This window comes from Haemorhous mexicanus, chromosome 16, assembly GCF_027477595.1.
Source record: "Haemorhous mexicanus isolate bHaeMex1 chromosome 16, bHaeMex1.pri, whole genome shotgun sequence".
Classification (NCBI taxonomy): Eukaryota; Metazoa; Chordata; class Aves; order Passeriformes; family Fringillidae; genus Haemorhous; species Haemorhous mexicanus.
This window is the reverse complement of record NC_082356.1, coordinates 16,674,218-16,697,117: the sequence shown is the minus strand read 5'-3', so window position 1 is coordinate 16,697,117 and position 22,900 is coordinate 16,674,218. Positions and strand designations below refer to the sequence as shown.

The window sequence follows — 22,900 nt, the reverse complement described above, 5'->3', positions numbered from 1 at the left end:
TTTGATATTTCAATATTTTGATAAACACTCCAATACCATATTTTTATTATACATTATATTCTAATATTATTATATTAATTTAATATTGCACTGTTATATTTTCATATTATATTTAGATATTTTGATATTGCATTTCGATACCATATTTATATTATACACTATATTCAGAAATTAATAATATTAATTTAATAGCATAATATTATATTTCTGTATTTTATTTTGATATTACATTTATTACTATATTTTTATATACTTTATTACTATCTTCAGTAATTAATTTTGATCTTACATTTTGCTATTAGATTTCCTATAAGCATTTTATATTATTTTGGCATTTTATTCTGATACTATTTTGATATTATACTTTGATACTATATTTCAATCCAATATTCTCATATATTCTTAATACTCGATTTTTAACTTTTTATTATATTTCAAGATTGTTTTTATTATTATATTTCAGGTCTATTTTTTATATTATATTTAGTTTTATATCCGGATACTGTATTTTGGGGCTATATTTGATATTATATTTTAACACTTTATATTGATCTATTTAACATATTTTGAGATTATATTTTTATATAATTTAACATTCTATTTTGTCATGGTATTTAATTTTTTGAAATATATTCCATATGCAAAAGAAATAATAAATAATAAATATATTATTCTTTTATTAGAATTATTATATTTATTAAGTACAAAAATAACATATTAATTTATAATTTATTTTGAGATATTATTAATTTATGTAATAAATAATATAAATAATATACACTATAATGATTATAATTTATTAATGAATAATAATTGCAGTTTATTTATAGTGTAATAATAATAACGTAATTATGATATTTATATCTATTTATGTATTCTATTCTATTGTATTCTATTTTGTGTAATATATATTATATATATTATATATATTACAATATATCTAATATGTAAATATTATATTTATCTATTTAATAAATAGGATGATATGAAAAAGATTTTAGTATCATTATTATAATGTAATTAATTATTCAAATTTATATTTAGATATCATATTTTCATTATAATTTTATATTATCCCCAGCTTTCCATAGAATCACAGACTGGCTCCACATGGAAAAAACCTTTCCAATCACCAAATCCAATAATTTCATATCACAAAAAATTCCAGGAAGACACAAATTCCCAGGAGCAGCAGGACCTTTAATGGGAATTCTGTCATTCTATGGCTCTGGCTCCCAGGATTTCCTTCTCTGGGTGAGGATAAATGACCAAACTGAGCTGCGAGCTGGGATTTAATTGGGATTTTCCCTGGGATTTCCTGTGTTTTCCTCCACATCCCAAATCACAGATAAATCCCGTGGGAGAGCAATTCCCACGGGAAAAGGGCGGTAACGCCGCCTGTTCCTCCCCATCTGCACAAACAATTAATTAATTCCTGCTGAACGGATTTATCCCAGTTCAATTAATTAATCCCGGTTAATTCAAGGGTTTTTTCCCAATGGGGAATTCCGTACCTGAGCAGGAAGGACCCGGCGGCTCCCCCGGGATGGGGCTGGGATCAACCTTTGTCCCTGGATTTATGGTTCCTGGAAACTGAGACTGGTGTTTTCTGGAGGGGGTTGGAGCACAGGAAAACATCTGGAAAATCCCGTCCCGCTTCCCGGACATTGCCATGGAGGTTCCCCCTCATTCTCCCATGGGAAACCCTTCCCTGCTCCACCAGGGTTCAGTGGAAAAAAAGGTTTCACGGACCAAAAATTACAGAAAAAAAAGCAAAATTCCAGAGGTGGGATAAAGCCATGCTCAGTTTGGGATTTCTTCTTCCTTGGGAATGGTGTTGGGTGTTTTTTGGGACAGGGTTATCCTGGTTTTCTTTCTTTTTCTCATAGAAATTCCAATTAGTTTTGGAATTATTCCTATTAGTTTGGGAGTATTCCTTTTTTTGGGGAGGGGGGAGTTTTTTGGGGGACAGGGGGAAAATTTTTCATGGTGTTTTTCCTTCTTCTTTTGTCATGGAAAATTTTTTGATTAATTAAGTCATGATATCAATTTTATGGGAATTTATTGATTAATTAAGTCATGATATCAATTTAAAAAGTAATAAAATACAATGCAATAAAATGCAATAAAAAATAATTAAAAAAAAAAAATAAAATTTCCTTGATTTACCTTGAAAAAAGGGAGGAAAAAAGGGGGGAAAAAAGAGGGGGGAAAGTTCCACACCTGGAAGAAATTCCTTCCTGTGAGGGCGGTGAGGCCAAGGCACAGTTTTCCCAGAAAACTTTTTGAAATATGTCTGGAATATGTTTGGAACATTTTTGAGGAAAAGCCCCACAATAACCAGAAAACAGCTGGTTTCCATCTTCCACCCAGAGCCAGAACTCACATTCCATGAACCCCATGGATTTATAGGATGGTCCCTGGCATGGAGAGGGAGAAAAATCTCCAGGAGAACCCAGCCCTGATTTTCCTTGGATTGGGAGAGTCTGTGGAATTCCACGAGATCCATCCAGGATGGGATAAAACCACAATATTTATCCAAGAAAACCCAGTCCCAGATTCCCTGGAAACTTTGCTGGTTTTGGGTCCTGGCCGTGTTTGACCCCACCTGGAATCACCACAAATCCTGGAATTTTGTTCATTAGTCCTGAAGGGTGGGAATCATGTAAATCCAATTATTTTCCAGCTCTCTGCCCAACCTGACTCCCTAATCAAGAAAGAGAACCGCTGTAGGAATAACCAAACCTGGAAAATGTTGGGACTTTAGGGATGTAAATTCCATGATTTTACGATATCCATGGATTCCCACCTGGTCTCTGTGCTATGTATTCCTGATTTTAAGTCCAAGTCATCCTGTTGGTGTGATCCACCCCCAGTTTGGGATTCTCTGCCTCCCATTCCCAAGGTTTTCTGAGCTGTGGGAAAACCAGGCTGGAAAAGGAGCTGCTCTGCACAGGTGCTGAGGATTTGAAACCTTTTCCTGCTGCCCTTTGGATCAAGGTGTGCCACAAACAGAACCTTTGGAATTTCCAGATCCAGGCTGTTGAGATCGGCTGGAATGTTGCAGCTGAGGGGAAAAAAAAATGTATTTTGTGGTCAAAGTCCCTTTTCAGAGCTTTATTAAAAAATCCCTTTTAAAAGTTTTAAAGTCTCTTTTCAAAGTATTTTTAGGATTTCATGCAGGTGTTCCTGGAGTCTGTTCCCTTGCAGATGTGGAAAAGTGTCCAAGGAATACAAAAATCCCTCAGTTCCCTAATCCATGTGGAATTCAACATGGATATTCCAGATCTGGTTTTCAGGTACATCTGGCCAGAGTAGAAATGTCCATGATGAGGATTTTTGGGAGAATACTGAGCTGGGGGAGTTTTACTGGTATTCCCGAGGGAATGATTCCAGGTTGAAATTTAAATTTTGCCTCAGAGGAAATTCCTAATATTTGTGGGTGGTTTCAAGTGAAGTTGTTAATGATAATTTAATGCTAATTTCTTTAAATTAACATTAAATGATCTGCCTTAATTGAATGAATTAAACAATCTGCTCATGCCTAAATCTGACTTAAAATTGGGATTTTGGTCCTTTATAAGGGGAATTAGTCATGGAATTATCAGTTGTAATTTCCTTGGAATTTATTTTGTCATTCCCTGCTTGAATTAATTTTTAGTTTCATTTGGAGTGATTTTGCCTTTATTTGAAGGAGCATAAACCAGAAATTAATAAAAACCAAGATGGAAATGGATCTGGAGCTCTTAATCCTTCTTATTCTTCCTTTGCTCGTCCGAATTCTTGGAAAAGGGAATTTATCCTCAATTTATCATTGAACAGAAAAATCAGTGCTCGAAAACCAGTCTGAAATCCTGGAAATTATTATTAAATATTATAACTAATATTAATTAGGTATTAATTGGGTATTAGGAAAAAGTTTTTTGCAGAAAGGGTGATAAAGTATTGGAATGGTTCGCCTGGGGAGGTGGTGGAGTCACCATCTCTAGATGTGTTTATAAAAGTTTGGATTTGGCACTCTTGCCGTGGTCTGGTTAAGGTGTTAGGGTTGCAATTCCTGCTTTTCCCCATAAAATCAGTGGCATCTCTGGGGATTTCCCCAGATTTTTGGGTTACTGATGTCTGCCACCATTTAAAAGTAAATCAGTGGAAGAAATGAATCCCACTCGAAGATCTTGAAGGTCTCTTCCAACCTGATGATTGTGTGATTCCGTGAGTCTGTGATTCTGTGAGTCTGTGATTCCGTGATTCTGTGATTCTCTGACTCCCTGATTTTGTGATTCTGTGATTCTGTGACTCTGTGATTCCCTGATTCCGTGACTGTGATTCTGTGATTCCCTGATTCCATGATTCTGTGATTCCGTGAGTCTGTGATTCCATGATTCCCTGATTCCGTGATTCCCTGACTCTGTGATTCCCTGATTCTGTGAGTCTGTGATTCTGTGATTCTGTGATTCCATGATTCTGTGATTCCGTGAGTCTGTGATTCCGTGATTCCCTGATTCCGTGATTCTCTGACTCTGTGATTCCCTGAGTCTGTGATTCTGTGATTCCCTGATTCCTTGATTCTCTGACTCTGTGATTCCCTGATTCCGTGACTCTGTGATTCTGTGATTCCATGATTCTGTGATTCTGTGAGTCTGTGATTCCGTGAGTCTGTGATTCTGTGATTCTGTGATTCCCTGATTCCATGATTCTGTGATTCCGTGAGTCTGTGATTCCGTGAGTCTGTGATTCCGTGATTCTGTGATTCCATGTTTCTGTGATTCCGCGAGTCTGTGATTCCATGAGTCTGTGATTCCATGATTCCCTGATTCTGTGATTTTGTGATTCCTTGATTCTGTGATTCCATGATTCCCTGATTCTGTGATTTCGTGATTCCTTGATTCTGTGATTCCCTGATTCAATGATTCTGTGATTCTGTAATCCCAATCCCAGCTTTTGTTTTCAGCTCTTTCCTGCCCCGTGCTTGGCCTTTGGAAGATTCCATGCTCTGCTTTCCTCAGGAATGCAGAGCTGGACATGGATTGGCCTCCACAGCCATGGGAGCAGGAGTGGGTAAAGCTCCTGCAGAACAACCAAGGCTCCAGGCTGAGGGAGAGGGGTGGGAAGGCTAAGAAATGTCCCTTCCAACGCAGGATATTCCATGATTTTATCAATGGGTCCCACTGGGCAATGCCGTGCTGGGAGAACCTCAGGGAATCAAAGCAGGATGTCCAAGGAGCTCTGTCCTTCCCAAGGAGAAGGATTTGGACAAGAGGCAGGAAGAGGGCCTGGGAAGCTGGGAAAGGCCCTGGAGAACCTTCTGGTTCCTCACAATTCAGTCCAACAGCATGAAGTTTAATAAGCCTAAGTGCCGAGTTCTACATTTTTGCCACAAAAATCCCCTACGACCTTACAAGCTGGGGACAGAGTGGCTGGACAGCGCCCAGGCAGAAAGGGACCTGCAGGGACTGATGGGCAGCAGGCTGGACATGAGCCAGCAGTGTGCCCTGGTAGCCAAGAAGGCCTTTGGCTCCTGACCTGGATCAGGAATGGCGTGGCCAGCAGGAGCAGGGCAGTGATTCTTCCCCTGTGCTCGGCACTGCTGAGGCCAAACCCTGAGTGCTGTGTCCAGTTCTGGCCCCTCAGTTTGGGAAGGGTGTTGAGCTGCTCAAGCACATCCAGAGGAAGCAACGAGGCTGGTGAGGGGCTTGGGACACAAACCCTGTGAGGAAGGTTTGAAGGAGCTGGGGGTGTTTAGCCTGGAGGCTCAGAGGTGACTTTATTGCTCTCTACACCTTCCTGAAGGGTGGTTGTAGCCAGGTGGGGTTGGTCTCTTCCAGAGGGCAGCACTGACAGAACCAGGGGACACAGCCTCAAGCTACGTCAGGGAAGGTACAGGTTGGATATTAGGAAGAAATTTTTCACTGAAAGAATAATAAAGTACTGGAATGCTCTTCCCAGGGAGGTGTAGAATCACCATCCCTGGATGTGTTTAAAAAAAGACTGGACATGGCACTTGGTGCTACAGTCTAGTTGAGGTGTTAGGGCATAGGTTGGACTCGATGATCTTAGAGGTCTCTTCCAACCTCATCGTTCTGTGATTTGTGATTCTGTAATTCCCTGGCAGGAGGGTGCAGCCAGGGGCAGGAAAGGATTGGATTGGATCCCAGGGAACGAGGCTTGGGATGAGAGGAAGAGACCTCAGGCTCTGCCCGGGAGGGTCAGGTTGGACATCAGGAGGAATTTCCTCCTGGAAAGGACTGGAAAGGGCTGCCCAGGGAATGGTGGAGTTGTCACCCCTGGAGATGTCCAATTGTGGTATTTTTGGGGTCCCTGGTAGTGGGGAAGAAAGATGAATCTGACTCCATGTTCTTAGAAGGCTAATTTCTTATGTTATTATGTTACCATGTAATATTAAAGAATATTTATATATATATATATATATATATATATATATATATATAAAAATAATTATTGTATTAAAGAATATACCATACTAAAACGATACTAAATAGAGAAAGGATGCAGACAGAAGGCTACAAAGAATGATAATGAAAACTGGTGACTCTCTCTCCAGAGTCTGACACAGACTGACCGTGATTGGCCATTAATTAACAACAATTCACATGAAGCCAACCAAACAATCACCTGTTGGATAAACAATCTCCAAACCACATTCCACAGCAGCAAACACAGGAGAAGCAAATGAGATAATTATTGTTTTCATTTTAATCTGAGGCCTCTCAGCTTCCCAGGAGAAGAAATCCTGACGAAGGGGCTTTTCAGAAAATATGATGATGACATCCAAGGAAGGACTGGACATGGCACTCGGAGCTCTGGGCTGGTGATGAGGTGGGGGTTGGGCACAGGCTGGACTCAGTGGCCTTGGAGGCCTTTTCCAGCCTCAGTGATCCTGACTGGATCAGCCTGGAATGACCATTTGAAAGCCTGCTTGTGTTCCTTAGGAATTCTGACTCAGTTTGTCTCTTACTATTTGTCAATTCAATGTTTTACATACAATAATTAGTATAATACTGTATTATTATATTATTATATCATATATTACATGTAATTATAGATTATATATAATATACTTTTTGTTATAGATAGTCATAGATTCTATTTGATATAGTATTATTTAATATATATTATTCTATTCTATTCTACATAATATTCTAATCTTATTCACACAAACCTGTATAAACCAAAGCAGGAGTTGAGTTGACCCTGATTGTTCCATCCAGGAGGGTGGAACTTTCTCCTTGCCAGGTTTTTATTTCTCAAGAAATTTGTCTCAAGATTTGCCATAGAACCTCCCTGGACAGTGAATATTCCTTGTTTCAGAGAGGCCCCATTTAGTGTCTCTGACTTTTGGAAAAATGCCCCAGATATTAATAACCCCAAACGGTATAAAACTGGGTTTTAAATTTACACAAAATATTTTAACACATTTCAACAACAAATTCAAAAATTTTTAATTGAATCTATGAGGTTTATTTGCCTGTTTTGCCCTTAAAATGTTTTCTCCTAATCCTTATTTCATGATAGAAAACTCCATGACTTTTCTTTCCCCCTCCTCTGTTTAACTATAGCAGAGGAAAATTAGTAAATTATTTTTGTGGGTGCAATGGCATTTGGCCAGCTTCAACCCATCACAGTTTCCCACCACTTTTCCTCTGATGCTTCTCACCCTTCACATTTGCCATCATTTTTGGCCTCATGTTTCCTGCCTTTTTCCTCCTTATGTTTCACACCCATTTTTCCTCCAGATTCCTGTCTTTTCCCCGTTGAGCTTCCTGTCCTTCACCCCCTCACGTTTCCTGATGTTTTTCCCCCTCACATTTCCCTGCCATTTACTCCACTCTCATTTGCCATCATCTTTCCTCTCACATTTCCCATCTTTTATTCCCTTCTGTTTTGCACCCTTTTCCCCACTCATTTCCTGTCCCTTTTTGCTCTCTATTCCCCACCATTTTGTCCCCCTCACACTCTCCGCCATTTTGTCCCCCTCACACTCCCCGCCATTTTGTCCCCCTCACACTCCCCGCCATTTTGTCCCCCTCACACTCCCCGCCATTTTCTCTCCTCACATTTCCCACCCTTCTTCTCCCACCTCGTTCCCTGCCATTTTGTCCCCATCATGTTTCCCACCCTTTTTCTCCCCTCACATTTCCCATCATTTTCTCCCCTCATGTTCCCCACCATTTTGTCCCCCTTACATTCCCCGCCATTTTGTCCCCCTCACACTCCCCGCCATTTTGTCCCCCTCACATTCCCCGCCATTTTGTCCCCCTCACACTCCCCGCCATTTTCTCTCCTCACATTTCCCACCCTTTTTCTCCCCTCACGTTCCCCGCCATTTTGTCCCCCTCACACTCCCCGCCATTTTCTCTCCTCACATTTCCCACCCTTTTTCTCCCCTCACGTTCCCCGCCATTTTGTCCCCCTCACATTTCCCACCCTTTTTCTCCCCCCCATTCCCTGCCATTTTCTCCCCTCATGTTCCTCGCCATTTTCTCTCCTCACGTTTCCCACCCTTTTTCTCCCCTCACGTTCCCTGCCATTTTGTCCCCATCATGTTCCCCGCCATTTTGTCCCCTCACATTTCCCGCCCTTTTTTTCCCCTCACATTTCCCATCATTTTCTCCCCTCACGTTTCCCACCCTTTTTCTGCCCTCATGTTCCTTGCCATTTTTCTCCCCTCATGTTCCCTGCCATTCTGTCCCCCTCACATTCCCCGCCGTTTTTCTCCCCCCACATTTCCCATCATTTTCTCCCCTCACGTTCCCTGCCATTTTGTCCCCCTCATGCTTCCCGCCCTTTTTCTCCCCTCACTTTTCCCTCACGTAATTCTGATTTTTTCCCCCCAAGTTCCTCTGTGAGCTTTAATATAATTGCTTCCATATTGCTTCCAAAAATGGTGCACTTTACTAACAGGTAGAGCTACCTGTGCAGTCATTGTCATGTCTGTAGTTGATTTATGTAGGTTATTTCATTTAAAAAATGATCTATATCTAACATATATATATATATATATATATATATAAAAATATGCATTCCTTATATATATATATATATATATATATATATATAAAATCTATTCCTAATAGATATAATATATATTCCTAATAGATATAATATATATTCCTAATATATATATGTTAGTAATAGATATAATTTATATATGTTATTTACTCATGCAATTTTCACATATTATATATATATTTGTAATAAATGTATATAATTTATATGTTCTGTTTACATCTATAAATGATGTATATAAGGTAATTAACTATCCAGAACTATCATCGGTGTGGGAAGGTCTGTGGCTGGGGCTGGATCCAGCCACACCGACTCCTCTCAGAGGATTTTAGACAGCCAGGTCGGAGCACCGAGCATCCTTCTCTGGCCACGACATTTCAGGCTCTGTGACAGAGCCCACGAGAGCCCCCGTGTCTGCACACCAGGGGCCATCGCAAGGCCCAGTGTTGGGAAGGATGAAAGTTTGACAAGAAAGTCTCACAGATATGTGTGCCTGGCAGAAAGATTTTTGAATGTACAATCTGAAGAAGGAATAGAGCTGGAAGAAAGTTTTGATATAGAAGAAAAGAATTGCTGAGCCAGTCTTACTGGATAGCTAAGAAGGCAAAGGCTATGTTAGTCAGAAGGGGTTTTTATGGCTTAGAGCAAAGGATAAACCCACCACAAATAGAAGATGTTTTTACCAAGCAGAAAGATACCACTGGCAAACAAGTCAGCAGATGTTGCAAGTAGAAAAAAGAATTTTCTTTTTTCTCAGAATTTCCCACTGTAAGAAAACAGAATAACAGCTTCTAGCTGAAACTGTAATGTACTGACTTTTAGCAATTGGAGAAGAGTAACATGAATATGGTAATTTGAGTAGTTATGATAGGCTATAGGTAAAAGTTAAGGATTAGATTGGTTCTTCTGTATGAAGATGCTCAGCAAAGAAAAGTATATAATGCATTGTAACCAAAATTAAAGGGTCTCCAGGCTTGCCTGCAGCTGGAGCTGACAGCTGTAGGCACAGGCTCTGTCACCCATGACCCTGGGCTGCTGTAACACCTTGGATACGATAAACTGCATTTTGAAGAGCCGCTTGGAGTCCCTCATCCCTCATTCAGGCTCTTAGTGCCCTGGTCCTGATGGCTACACTATTGCTGATACAGGCCTGGTGCTGTTGGCCTTCTTGCCCACCTGGGCACACCTGGGCTCAGGTTCAGTTGTTGTCAATCAGCTTCCCAGCCACTCTTTCCACAGCTGGGAGCTGCAGAGGCTTAGTGTGGCCAAAGTGTATGACCTGGCTCTTGGTCCTGTTTAACCTCATGCCAGTGGTCCCAGCCCATGGATCCAGCCTGTCCAGCACCCTCTGCAGCCTTCCTGTCCTCCAGCAGATCTGCCAAAAATATTATTGCAAGCACTGATTGGCGAGGAGTGGCATGTCCACTGCCAGCGGTCCCAAAGCCCAGGGGGTGGGGGGAGAGAGGATCTTTGTTTTCCAGCCAGGCTCCAGCCAAGAGCAGCCAAAGCCAAGGTTGAAGAGAGATGTTGTGAGTCAGCCAGGAATTCAGGTCAAAGCTTCATTTTCCCCAGAAGGAAAAAAAAAAAAAATTTAAACTGTAAGGGAAAAGTCTTGGTCCAGCCCCAGCCTTGGCCAGAGAGTATATGTGCCATATGGTCCAGGAATTGAATGTAGGGAATCCAGATATGCCATGTTATCCAAGAATCAGATGCAGGAAATCCAGGAGTGACCTGTTATCTAGGAATCGCATGCTGGGAAGCTAGCCAAAGCCTGATAGACAGTGATTGTATGCAAGGAATCCAGATGTGGCACATCAGATGGGGGCTGGAGGCAAGGAATCCAGATGCGCTGCATTATCCCAGAGCAGCAGGAGGGGTGAGAAACAGGAAAACACACAGAGGCTGTGCTTGCTTTGGGAGTGCTTGACCTCTGACCCCGCTTGGCATCATCCAAAGAAGGCCATTGAGGTGCTGGAGCAAGTCCAGAGAAGAGAACGGAAGTTGATTAAGGGTCTAGAGATTAGTCTGATGAGAAATGGCTGCAAGAGCTAAGGGAGCTGGGGAGGGCTCCCTCTTGAGCAAAGGAGGCCCAGGGCAAACGTTGTCCCTCTCTACAGCACCCTGACAGGAGGCTGTAGTAAAATGGGGATCAGGCTCTCTTCACAGACAACCAGTGACAGGACAAGAGGACACAGGCTTAAGCTGCACCAGGGAGGTGAAGTTGGACATCAGGAGGAATTTCTTCACAGAAAGAAGTTGGAAGGCACTGCCCAGGGAGGTGGTGGAGCCACCACCTCTGAAGGTGTTCAAGGGCCAGCTGGACGTGACACTCGGTGCTCTGGTCTGGTTGACAAGGTGGTGTTTGGGCCAAAGCTTGACGCAATCATCTCAGAGATCTCTTACAACCGAATTGGTTCTGGGATTCTCTGAAATGAACACCTGGTAAAGACAGGAAAACCTTTCAAGTATGAAAAATGATAACGTTTTCTTAAAGGATTTCACAGGAGCTCACATATTCCCCTGACCAGTCTATATGATAGACATAAATCCCTAGAATTGTTAACTGTTCTCTGGTATTTTTATCAACAAAGCACACAGTAGTCTGTGAGGAGCAGCTGAGGGACCTGCCGTTGTTTATCCTGGAAAAGAGAAGGCTCAGGGGAGACAAGATGGTGTCAGGGCACAGGGTGGACTTGATGATCTGCAAGGCCTTTTCCAGCCTTGCTGATTCTGTGATTCTCTGAAACCACCTTGCAGCAGTTGCAGGATAAGCCCTGGGCCTCCTCTTCAGAAGCTCTAGCAGCCCAGGTCCCTCAGCTTCTCCTGCCAGGCCCAAAGCCCATCCTGTCAGTCCTGCAGAGCCTCTGCAGCTTCTCCTCATTGCCCAGAACAGGGAGCCCCAGAGGCAGACACAGCAGCCCAGATGTTCCCCCCTGGCCTGTGGTGCCTCTGGCAAGGGAGCAGCAGGAGGCAATGCAGGAGCCTGCAGACAATTCCTGCAGCACTTGTGGGATGATCCTGCTCCCCAAGGGACGTTCCCATGGTGCCAAGTCAGGAACTGCAATGGGGAGTGGGGCCAGAGTGGAAAGGGCAAACAGGAATGGGCTGTTTGCAGGGGAGGGAACAGGGGTGGGCAATAGGGGGAAATTTGTAGCAGGAAGAATAAAGAAACCAAAAGTGAAGCAAAGGAAATGCTCAGGGCAGTTTGGGGCTGGCTGCCAGGCAGCCCTGGCTCTGAGCAACAGTGTCTGCAGTGGGACAGGAAAGTCCCAGCTCATGAGAACAAACTTTCTGGCTGACTGCAGAAGCCAGGACAAAGCTGAGGGGTTTCCCTGGTGTCCCCCTGCCCTTCCTGGCCCCAGGGGCTGATGGCATTTGTGCTCCCTCAGGTTCATGTCCCCACACCAACACCATGGGGGTGCTCCCCCTGCTCTGTGCAGTGCAAACAGGGGCTCCTGAGCCAGTGCTGCCGTGTCTGTGCCTGCAAGGATGGGGCACCTGTGTGAGCTGGGGGAGAGGTCAGGGCTGCAGTGGGGGGATATTGTTGGCAGCTCCTTGAGGACGCTCTGGGACGCTGCCCTGGGCTGTCCAGCACACTGGGGATGGATCAGTCCCTGCTCTGCTGCTCCTTCCCATCTCCTCCAGGGCCCTTGCAGAGCACCAGCCATGCTGTTTGCCCCCAGCATGCCCATGCCCAGCCTGGGGCTTCTCACGGGGCTTTTCTCTTCTCAGCACTGGCCTGGGCATGTTCTTGAGAGAGCCTGGGCAAGGAGCCTGGAGCCCCCAGGCCCTGGCCTGAGGCGTCAGTGCTGCCCCAGCAGTGCCCATGGCCTGTCCCTGCTGCAGCCCCGGCACTGCCACCCCCAGGACTGTGCCCGGCCCCGAGAGCACGCGGACCCTACAGCAACACCAGGGCCCCAAGAGAAGCCATGGGAACCTAGACAGCCCTGGCAGCTTTTGTCTGGGAGCTACCCTTGGATATAAGGAATTTTGGAGGTGGATTCTCAATTTTGGCCATGGATGCCTGGACTTGAAAGATGTTTTTTTCCATGGGAAGAAAAGCACAGCCCCCAGGGTTTTGAAGGCAGATGAGTGGTGGCCCTCAAGAGGCCAAGGCCAGCCAGAGCTGTCTGTCCTGGCAGGTTTATATGGGAATAATCCTTGGATATCATCAAATTTGGAGGAGGAATCCCAATTTGGGCCATGGAGGAGAAGGACAGTTCTTTCCCAATGGAAGGCATGCACAGAACTCCAGGGTTTCAGGGGCTGATGAGAAGCAACTCTCAACATGCCAAGGTCAGCTGGACCACTCAGGCAGCCCCCAGGAGGCCCAGCCACCCAGACCTGTTCCATGTTCTTGCATCCTTGGGGCCCTGCAGCATCCCAATTGCCCCTTGGTTCCATGAGACCCTGTAGGATCACCACACATCTTGGTTCCCATGAGGCCCAGTGATATAACAATGGTCTCCTTGGCCCTGCAGTGGCACAATGGCCCTTGCTTCCATGAGGCCTTGCAGTGTCCAAAGGGTTTCCTGGTTTCCATGGGACTGCGCAATGCCACAATGGCCCCTTGCTTCCATGAGGTCGCAGAGTCTCAAAATGGCCCCTGGTTCTACTGGGCTTCCCAGGATCACAGTGGCCCCTTGGTTTCACCAGGCCTGGATGTGTTACACTGGCCCCTTCCTTCCATGGGGACATACAGTGTCCGAATGGCTCCTTGCTCCCATGAGGCCCTGGGATGTCACAATGGTCTCACTGCTTCCACGAGGCCCTGCTGTTCCACAATGGCCTTTGATGTGTCACAAAAGTCTCACCCACTGGTTCACAATGGCCTCCTTCGTTCCGTAGTGTAACAATGGTATCCTTGGTTCCATTGTCAGAATGGCCCTGTGGTCTCATGGAGCCCCACAGCCCATCATGGAGCCCCACGGCCCCTCATGGAGCCCCACAGTGCCACTGTGATCCCCTTGAGTCCCTGAGGCCCTGCCATGCTACAAGGCCCCTTGGTTATACAAGGCCTTGCAGTGTCACAATGGCCCCTTGGTTCCAATGGGTCCTGAAGTGTCCTAATGGTCTCCATGGTTCCATGAGAACCCACAATGTCACAATGGACTTTTGGTTCCATGAGCTTTCCTACTGCCAGCAACAGTCTCCTTGGCTCCTCAGTGTCACAATGGACCCTTTGCTCCATGACGTTCAGTAGTGTAACATGGACGCCTTGATTCCATGAGGTTGTGTAGTGTCACAATGATCTCCTTGGTTCTGCGGCCCTGCTGTGGCTGCTGTGTAACAATGGACCTGTGGCACCATGAGGTTCCATAGTGTCACCATGGTCCCTTTGGTTCCACAAGGCCTCGCTGCGCCACAATGGCCCCTTGGTTCCATGTGGTTCCGTACTGTCAACAGTGATCTCCTTGGTTCTGCAGCGTCACAATGGACCCTTGGTTCCATGAGGAGCCTGGCCTCCCACAGCCCCTCACAGACCGTTATGGCACCGCATGGCCCCTCACAGCCCCTCATGGTCCCTCACAGCCCCTCATGGCCCCTCATGGTCCCTCACAGCCCCTCATGGTCCCTCACAGCCCCTCATGGTCCCTCACAGCCCCTCATGGCCCCTCACAGCCCCTCATGGCCCCTCATGGTCCCTCATGGCCCCTCATGGTCCCTCACAGCCCCTCATGGCCCCTCACAGCCCCTCACAGCCCCTCATGGTCCCTCACAGCCCCTCATGGCCCCTCACAGCCCCTCAAGGTCCCTCACAGCCCCTCATGGTCCCTCACAGCCCCTCATGGCCCCTCATGGTCCCTCACAGCCCCTCATGGCCCCTCACAGCCCCTCATGGCCCCTCACAGCCCCTCATGGTCCCTCACAGCCCCTCATGGTCCCTCACAGCCCCTCATGGCCCCTCACAGCACCTCATGGCCCCTCACAGCCCCTCATGGCCCCTCATGGCCCCTCAAGGTCCCTCACAGCCCCTCATGGTCCCTCACAGCCCCTCATGGCCCCTCACAGCCCCTCATGGTCCCTCACAGCCCTTCACAGCCTCTCAAAGCTCATGGCCCCTCATGGTCCCTCACAGTTCCCCAAGACCCCTCACAGCCCCTCACTGTGGATGCCATGGGACAGAGAGTGAGAAACAGCAAGCGTTTCTCACAGCAGCTTGTGAGAATTTTTAGGGAGTTGTAAGGATGTGAGAACTTGTTAAGTATAAACAATCTGCAGGTGCTGTTTTTCTACTCTGTCTTGCTCATCTTTTCAAGGACGGTGTATGAAGAGGGTGTTTTTGTTAACTAGCCAGTCAAAGAGAATATATGGTATCACTCTGTAAAAACCACACGGTTCGCTTGAATAAAACCTTCTTTTACTCTTTCTGCAATACTGCCTCCTGCCTGTTCCTGTGTCATTCTTGGTGCAAGAGTGACACCTCACAGCCCCTCATGGCCCCTCACAATCTCTCAAAGTCCCTCTCAGCCCCTCATGACCCCTCTTAGCCTCTCACAGCTCACGGCCCCTCACGGCCCCTCACGGCCCTTCACAGTTCCTCATGACCCCTCACAGCCCCCCACAGCCTCTCACAGCTCACGGCCCCTCACGGCCCCTCACGGCCCCTCACGGCCCCTCACGGCCCCAGGCCCGGGGCTCCTCCCAAAGGAGGAGGGCTCGGGCCCTGCTTGTCCTCATTTCATTTCAGTCCCATCCCAGCGACGAGTAAAGAAAGGCTGAAATGGAGCCTTTCCCTGGCGTTTCCCTCGGGGTTAATTGCGGGCTGAAGCTCTGTGCTGGCGCTGGCCCGAGCGCCACCATCCCTGCAGCCGCCAGGCCTTTGCTGTCCCCCCGTGTCCGTTCCCTGTCCCCGAGTCCCGCCCGGCTCTGGCAGCAGCAGCAGCCGCAGCGCAGGGGGCGCGGGCCCGGCCCAGCCGGGGCTCCCGGGCAGGAGCAGCAGCAGCGCCGGCCCCTTCCCGCCTGCTCCTGCCTCAGCTTCCAAGGGCTTTTTCCAGCTGAATTGGGGAGTAGAGGAACCCGCACCCACATGCAGCCCTGACTCCTCAGGGCCCGCCTGTGCAGCCCTGAGCCAGCCCTCAGAGGAAGAAAGGATCGGGTTCCAGCGCTCTTTTCAGCACTCTTTGACTCACCCTGAGGTGCCAGCAGGAGGCTGCTGGTGCCTTTGCCTTGGGAATTGGAGATCACGGCTGCTCTTGGCCCTCTTCTGCTTGCCACCTGAATTTTATCAGTACAACTGCTCTTGCCTCTTTCAATCACTGCTAGCCACTGTGCTTTTGTGATGGTGAACTCAGGGGTTTTGTCACAGGCATCATGATTAGCTGAGATTGTCCCTGCTCACAAGTCCTTGAGCCCTAAGTCAAAGGGGAATGAAAGCCTCACAGAGCACATCTGCAGCGCTCAAACACAGCCCTACTGCTGCTGCTGTTGAAATAAAGGCAATATACAGAGACCATCACAGAAATTGCCCCTGGAGTGGCAAATCAAATGAATAAATCCACCAGGAGAAAGAAAAAACAGACCTTGACTGCCTTCATTGCTTCCTCGGAGCAGCAGAAAATGGAGATGCCCAGAGGTATTTCCAGCTGCTGCTGATCCCAGCTGGAGCCCAGCCCTCTCTAGAGTCCCAGCGGGAACCTGAGCCCAGCCCAGGGAGCTCCTAGAGTGTCCTGGAGGTTCTTTCTCTGCATTCAGTCGGGCTTGCATTCCCCAGCCAGTCCCCAACAAAACCTCCTTTTGGTTTTCTTGGGTTAGAATGGGCACAGTGAAAACCTCAGCAATGGCACAACTCCCCAGGCCACAAGGAAAAGAAAGGAGAAGTTGTCAAGTAATGCAAACATTTGTCTTGCTTTGCTGCAGAAGTTGAGCTGCACTCATGGTGTGGAAAGCCAAGAGAAGCTGCAGTTGGGGACACATCTTGTGACAGAAGCTGCAGCTCGTTCTCCAGGAAAGGTTCTTGAAAAGGGCAGACAACACTGTGGAGAAGATTCCTGGAAAAGCGAAACAGCCTTCCAGAAGTGACATGAAAATGGAAAGGAACAATCTGAGATGTTTTCTTCTTTTTTTTTCTCTGCTCCCCTTTTCCATGTTGTAGTATATAGTAGAGATAATTCATGCTATATATGTGTATAAAATTTTGTAAAATCCAAATTATGTCTTTGACCACCCCGGCTGGGAGCAGAGTCTTATTTCTATTCAATTAGTTCCCGGACAATGTTAAGGTAATATCAAGTCTGTTAACGTATGAATGAAACCTTCCCGGGCCATGATTGCTGACTTCCCTGGAATGTCTAAGGCACTCAGAGGACCTGCACCTGGGAAGATTGCATCTACCAAACTCAAGCACCGGAGACACTCTGCTACATGTGAATGCAGGCTCTTCCGAAGAGTTCAGACAACCATCCAGACATCTGGACTGCCTTTTGTATCTGTATGGTCCCAGCTCTAGATGTGAAGGGACACAAAGGAACATTCGGTCATTTCTGCCTTGAGGCAGAATAAACTGTATATAAGCTAGCTGCATGAAGCAGTCGGGGTGAACCACTGGAGAGACGCTGACACTTTGTCGGTCGGATCTCGGTTCATCCAGCGCCGACACCCGGGGTTGATGCTGCCTTGGCTGTGGTGGTTTTTCAAAATTCTGTTTTTGTTAATGATCTAATAAATCTTTGTTAAATTTTATTATAAATTTGGCTGTCGATTTGATCATTTATAACAATTTGGTGACCCTGAAGTGATCTGATACTGGGGTTCGGGAACCCCTTTTTCCACCCGGGGGGTGCCCTGCTGATTTTAGTGACCCAAGTGGGAATTGGATTCCAAAACTAATCAGATGCACAAAAGAGCCGCAACCAGAGCCACAGAACGTAATCAGAGCCACGTGCTGCAAACAGAACCACAGCAGAGGGAGACAGAGGACCCAATTCTCGGCAAAGCTCGGAAAGATCTAGAGAGATTTCCGAGACCTGAGGTTTTTTTCATCGGTAAAATTCAACATGCACGAAGAGATCCACGCAAGAAAAAGAACCGTAAGTATTGTGTAGTTGGGTGGAGCGTGATCGGATGCGTGTGTGAGACGTGACATTATCACAAGGCGAGTGCAGACCCCAAGGCTGCAGTTTCAACATCCCGTGAGGGATGTGGTCAGTCAAGGGGGAAGTGCAAGGTTTTTGTTCGAAACACATGAGACACAGGGCTCGGGGAGAGTCTAGGGGGAAAACCGGTCACGTTTGGGATCAGGAGGGGAGAGACGAGCCTGGAAAATTCCAGGAACCCATCCACCTTCTGAAACCGGAGGAAACAGGTAAGGAAAACAGCCCAAAAGTCGGCAGAGCGGTTCGCTGTCCGACTTGGTCAGGCTGGAGGCTTTTCCTGAGCCGGAAAATCCGACATCGGAGAGAAAGATGGGACTCGAGACGGATGTCCCGGCGAAATGAGAGAAAGTAAGAAAAATCGTAACTTTCCTTGAGAAAATGGTGTTGGGAAAGAGCAGACACCAGATGAAAACTCAGGAGAAACCCTCTCAGGCCCTTGAAAGGATTCTATCAGAAATCCCCAGAGATAGTTCCCTGGGGTGGATGCTGGAACACTGGGATGAGAACCAGCAGAGGGTGGGGAAGTCCAAGGAGAAAATGATCCATTTTTGCATGGAAAAATGGGGAGGGAGGGAGATTGGAAAATTTGTGGTCTGGCCGATATTCGGCACGTTCGAAACCTGGACTTGTGAGTCTTTGTTTGACCACGTGGCCGGTTGCAGCCCACGGGATCCTGAGGAAATCGAGTACGCCGACATGTGGAGGCATGCTTGCTCAGGTCTACACCCAGTGCGAGCTCTCCAGCGCACGGCAAAAGAGGGGAGGGAATGGGAACTGTTGGAAAATCTTCCACCCCCTTACCTTGTGGCCCCCAACAGCCCGATCCCGTGCAGGCACAAGCAGTGCCAGGGATGCCTCCCGAGGTGGGGGCTCCGCAAGCCCAGGCGACCGCGCCACCACCACCACCGGAGCAGGCGGTGGCATCCACTTTCCCACATGGCCACGCGGCTGCAGAGCAGGCGTCTCCAAAAATCGAGGAAAGAAAAATAGAAAGCTCCAGGGACGTCTCTCCCCCAGCACGTTGGACAAAGTGGAGAACAAGGAGGTTGACCATGAGGGAAAGTGGGGACCAGGAGAACACCTGCCCGCCCTGTCGTTGACCTCGCCACCCAGCGATAGTTTCACAAAACCACTGAAAGAAAAAGTTGGCACAGTTTTTTGCTATTGCACAGAGCCTTGTCCACGGGCCATTGTTGGACAGAGTTGTTAGCTCGGGAGAGGGCCGACTGCTAACTAATTCCACTTTCACTTGGACGTGTCTCTTAATTTGTTAACCGGATTTGACAAGATGGTGCAGTCTTTCACTTTGCGGTACATATCTACTGCCACTCAAACTGACCCATCAGATCTGTGGGTCAAATGTTGCCTTCTGCTATAAGGCAAGGCGACCTGGTTTCAAGGGACAGCACGGCGACCCAAACTCACCAGGGTCACTCGGGCCAATGACGGACGCAGACACCAATGTGGTGGACGGTCAAAAGGCCTTTATTGTCTCATCTCGTAGGGTTTTATAGTCTAGGGAGCTTCACTACGTCAGAGGGGGTCTGCAGTACTATCTATGGTTAGTAAGGAGTGGAAAGTTACTAGCGTTAGGGGGGCTACATTCCTAGTTACATTCCTAGGGTGATCTCTTATCTCAGGGGATTAAGGGAAAAGGAATCCTGCCGCTTTCCGTCACATCGCGTGATCTTCCGTTCGCCTGTTCCTATCTACCACAGTCAAAGATGCCGTTGTTCCATCTATACCCCCTCTGCCCAGGGAAGAGGGATTCGATCTGGTGTGTTTGGAGTTTGTTAACTCCACAATGGTGATAGAGGAAAGGTTACACCAAGGAGTTGGATGGGAGGGCTTGGCACAGTTTCCTGAGCCCTATGAGATCTCCCCTGTTGGGGCTGCCCAGGATGACGAGTACACAGCTAGAGGCACAGAAGGGCCAAAAACACCTGAAGCTCTTCCCGGGCCCAGTGGTGACGGTGCAAAGAGTCGAACACCTGTCTTGTCCATCCCGGACGAAAAACCAGCTTGTCCGCACTGTGATACCCGGTTCACTAGGATGTCAGGGCTGATTGACCATCTTAAGAGGGCGCACGGGCAGAAGAAAGTCATCTTCAGATGCTCGAAATGTGGTAAACAAAATCTTAAATACCACAGCATCTCCTGCCACGTCCCACGCTGCAAAGCGGAGGTATGTGTGGCTCCCACTGGCGAGTGGGCCTGTGAGGTATGCCAGCGTGGGTTTACGACCAAGGTAGGCCTGAGCCAGCACCAGAGGATTAGACATCCTCTTGTGAGGAATGTGGAGCAGATTGTGGCGTCCTGCGGTATTCCGTGGTTTTCCTGGGCCCTGTATGAGTCCAAATCCGACTAGCCCACATGGACCCGCATAGACGAAAGTAACAGACCAGAGGCGCTCTTCTCCACGTGGGTGCAAGTATCTTGTTTATTGGCTTGGTGGCAAGACACTCTGGTGACGGGGCCACCCAGGTAGAAAAGAGGGCGTGGGACTCACACACAAGAGGTTTTATACCCTAGGGGATGAGGGCGGGGGAGAGAGGACCAGGGCCAATGGGATGCCATTGGGGAGGGGCAGGGTACCTATTGGACAGACCACCCAGGTGTCTATAACGGGGGGGTGTAAGGGGGAGACCATGTGATGAGGGAGGGGGGAAAACCCATCTACCTGACCCAACATGCTCAGTAAAAATTTCCCATCACCCAGTGCAACAACTAAATAAACTATTTAGTGCAATACAGCAGCGTCCTGTCCTAAGGAGTCATCAGCTCGAGGGGCTTACAGATGTGTATGGACTGAGGAGGAGGAGGCTCTCCTGGTGCAGTTGGTGGAAAAGTTTGCCAGTAATCGCAATATTAACCAGTTTATTGCGGAGCACATGCCATCTAAAACCGCGAAGCAGATCAGCGATAAGTGGCGCCTTCTGGCGAGAGGTCCCTTCGCTAAACATCGGGTTGAACCAGAGGGCGGGGCTGTACAAGGCCCCGGGTCTGCTAAGTCGTGTAAGGAGGGTCACTTGAGGCTCCAATACCACAGGGTCATCGAGGCGGGGTTATCGGCAGGCAGATTCACTACGTACCGGGAAGCCTTCAGGAAGGTTCTTGATGGGCAAGATCCACAGCAGGTGGTGAACGATGTTTATGATGAGTTTCTTGGTGTTCTGGTTGGGGCGGGCCAGAATGTTAAATCTGCTTCCAAGGGTTGAAAGTCGCAGGCATCCAGAGGCTGGAAGGCATCCAAAAGACCTGCTAATTGGATGCGAAAGAGGGCTATTAAGAGAGGTAAATTTCTGAGATATCAGATGTTATACGAGTTGCATAGAAGGCGTCTTGCGCGTATTATCCAGGACAGCATGGAAGCCTTGCAGTGCCTACTTCCATCTGGTGTTGTCTATGAACACTTTAATAAGCGATGGGATACATCTGTCGAGTTTGGTGGCCTTGTTAATTTTCCTCAGTATATGGAGGCCGATAATACCATGTTTGAGGCCTTGATTACCAAGAAAGAAATTGTAAGAACCTGAGTGAGATGTGTAAAACCTCCACTCCCAGACCAGATGGGATTACAGTGGGTCATCTTATTAAAAAAGACCCTAAGCTCTCCTGGTTGACTGCGATCTACAACCTCTGGTTGATTGCCGGTACAATCCCAGACGCGCTGCGGGACTGCCGGACGGTTTTGATACCCAAGTCTGTTGAGGTGAGCAGACTTGGTGATATCAATAACTGGAGGCCTATCACCACTGGGTCGACGGTGATTAGGCTATTTTCCAGGATCGCTACTGCGAGACCGTCCTGGACATGTCCCATTAACCCCTGGCAAAGGGGCTTTATCTGCGCATCGGGTTGTGCCGAGAACCTCAAGCTGCTACAAAATGTGGTTAAAAGATCAAAGCGGGAGCATAAACACCTGGGGGTGGTGTTTGTGGACAAATTGCCAAGGCCTTTGACACTGTTTGTCACCAGCATGTAATTGAAGGTCTGAGGCCGGGAGGTGTGGATTCACATGTGTTGCAGTTGGTAAGGGAGATGTATCATTACATTAAAACGTGCATCTCCATCGGAAAGGATAAAACAGATCCCATTTACATTCGTTGGGGTGTCAATCAAGGCGACCCTATGTCACCTTTGCTGTTCAATTTGGCGATGGATCCCCTTCTATGTAAACTCGAAAATGAAGGTCAAGGGTTCCAGCATGGAGAGTGGAAAGTTACAGCCATGGCATTTGCTGACGACCTGGTGCTACTGAGTGATTCTTGGGAAAGCATGCAACGTAACATCAAAATTTTGGAGGCCTTTTGTCAGCTAACAGGTCTACATACTCAGGGGGAGAAATGTCATGGCTTTTACATCAAGCCAACCAGGGACTCATATACCATCAACGATTGTCTCATATGGGTAATAAATGGATCCCCCCTAAACATGATCGACCCAGGGAGTTCGGAGGAATATCTTGGCAGGTGGGTTGATCCTTGGACTGGTTTTGTGAATTCTGGATTACCAGAGAAACTTGCAGACTGGCTCCAGCGGATTGGGTGGTCATCCCTGAAGCCTCTTCAGAAGATCGATATACTCAGGACTTATACCATCCCGAGACTGATCTATCTGGCCAACCATACAGAGGTCAATGTGGGCCTCCTCGAATCCCTTGACCTGTCAATTCAAAAAGTGGTCAAGGAGTGGCTTCACCTCCCACCGAGTAACGTGCGATGCAATCTTGTATTCGAGTTTTAAGGATGGTGCTTTGGGTATCATCAGGTTGGTGG

General features: G+C 47.3%; 1 protein-coding gene and 1 pseudogene across 6 annotated transcripts in view; both read right to left on the bottom strand.

The window, feature by feature from the left end:
- The window catches only part of LOC132334705 (zinc finger protein 850-like), a 1,130,993-nt pseudogene that overhangs the window by 30,127 nt on the left and 1,077,966 nt on the right, over nt 1-22,900 (bottom strand).
- LOC132334729 (hydrocephalus-inducing protein homolog) overlaps nt 1,083-22,900 on the bottom strand; it is a 45,533-nt gene continuing 23,715 nt past the window's right edge. Inside the window, exons 4-5 of one of the 6 annotated variants that reach the window (XM_059860831.1) lie at nt 2,810-3,067; nt 1,083-1,609 (exon numbers count right to left, since the gene is read on the bottom strand). In XM_059860831.1, coding sequence (XP_059716814.1) covers nt 1,477-1,609; nt 2,810-3,067 — 391 coding nt within the window. In that variant the 3' untranslated portion in view covers nt 1,083-1,476. The other 5 variants (XM_059860832.1, XM_059860828.1, XM_059860829.1 and 2 more) reach the window with 5 other exon arrangements.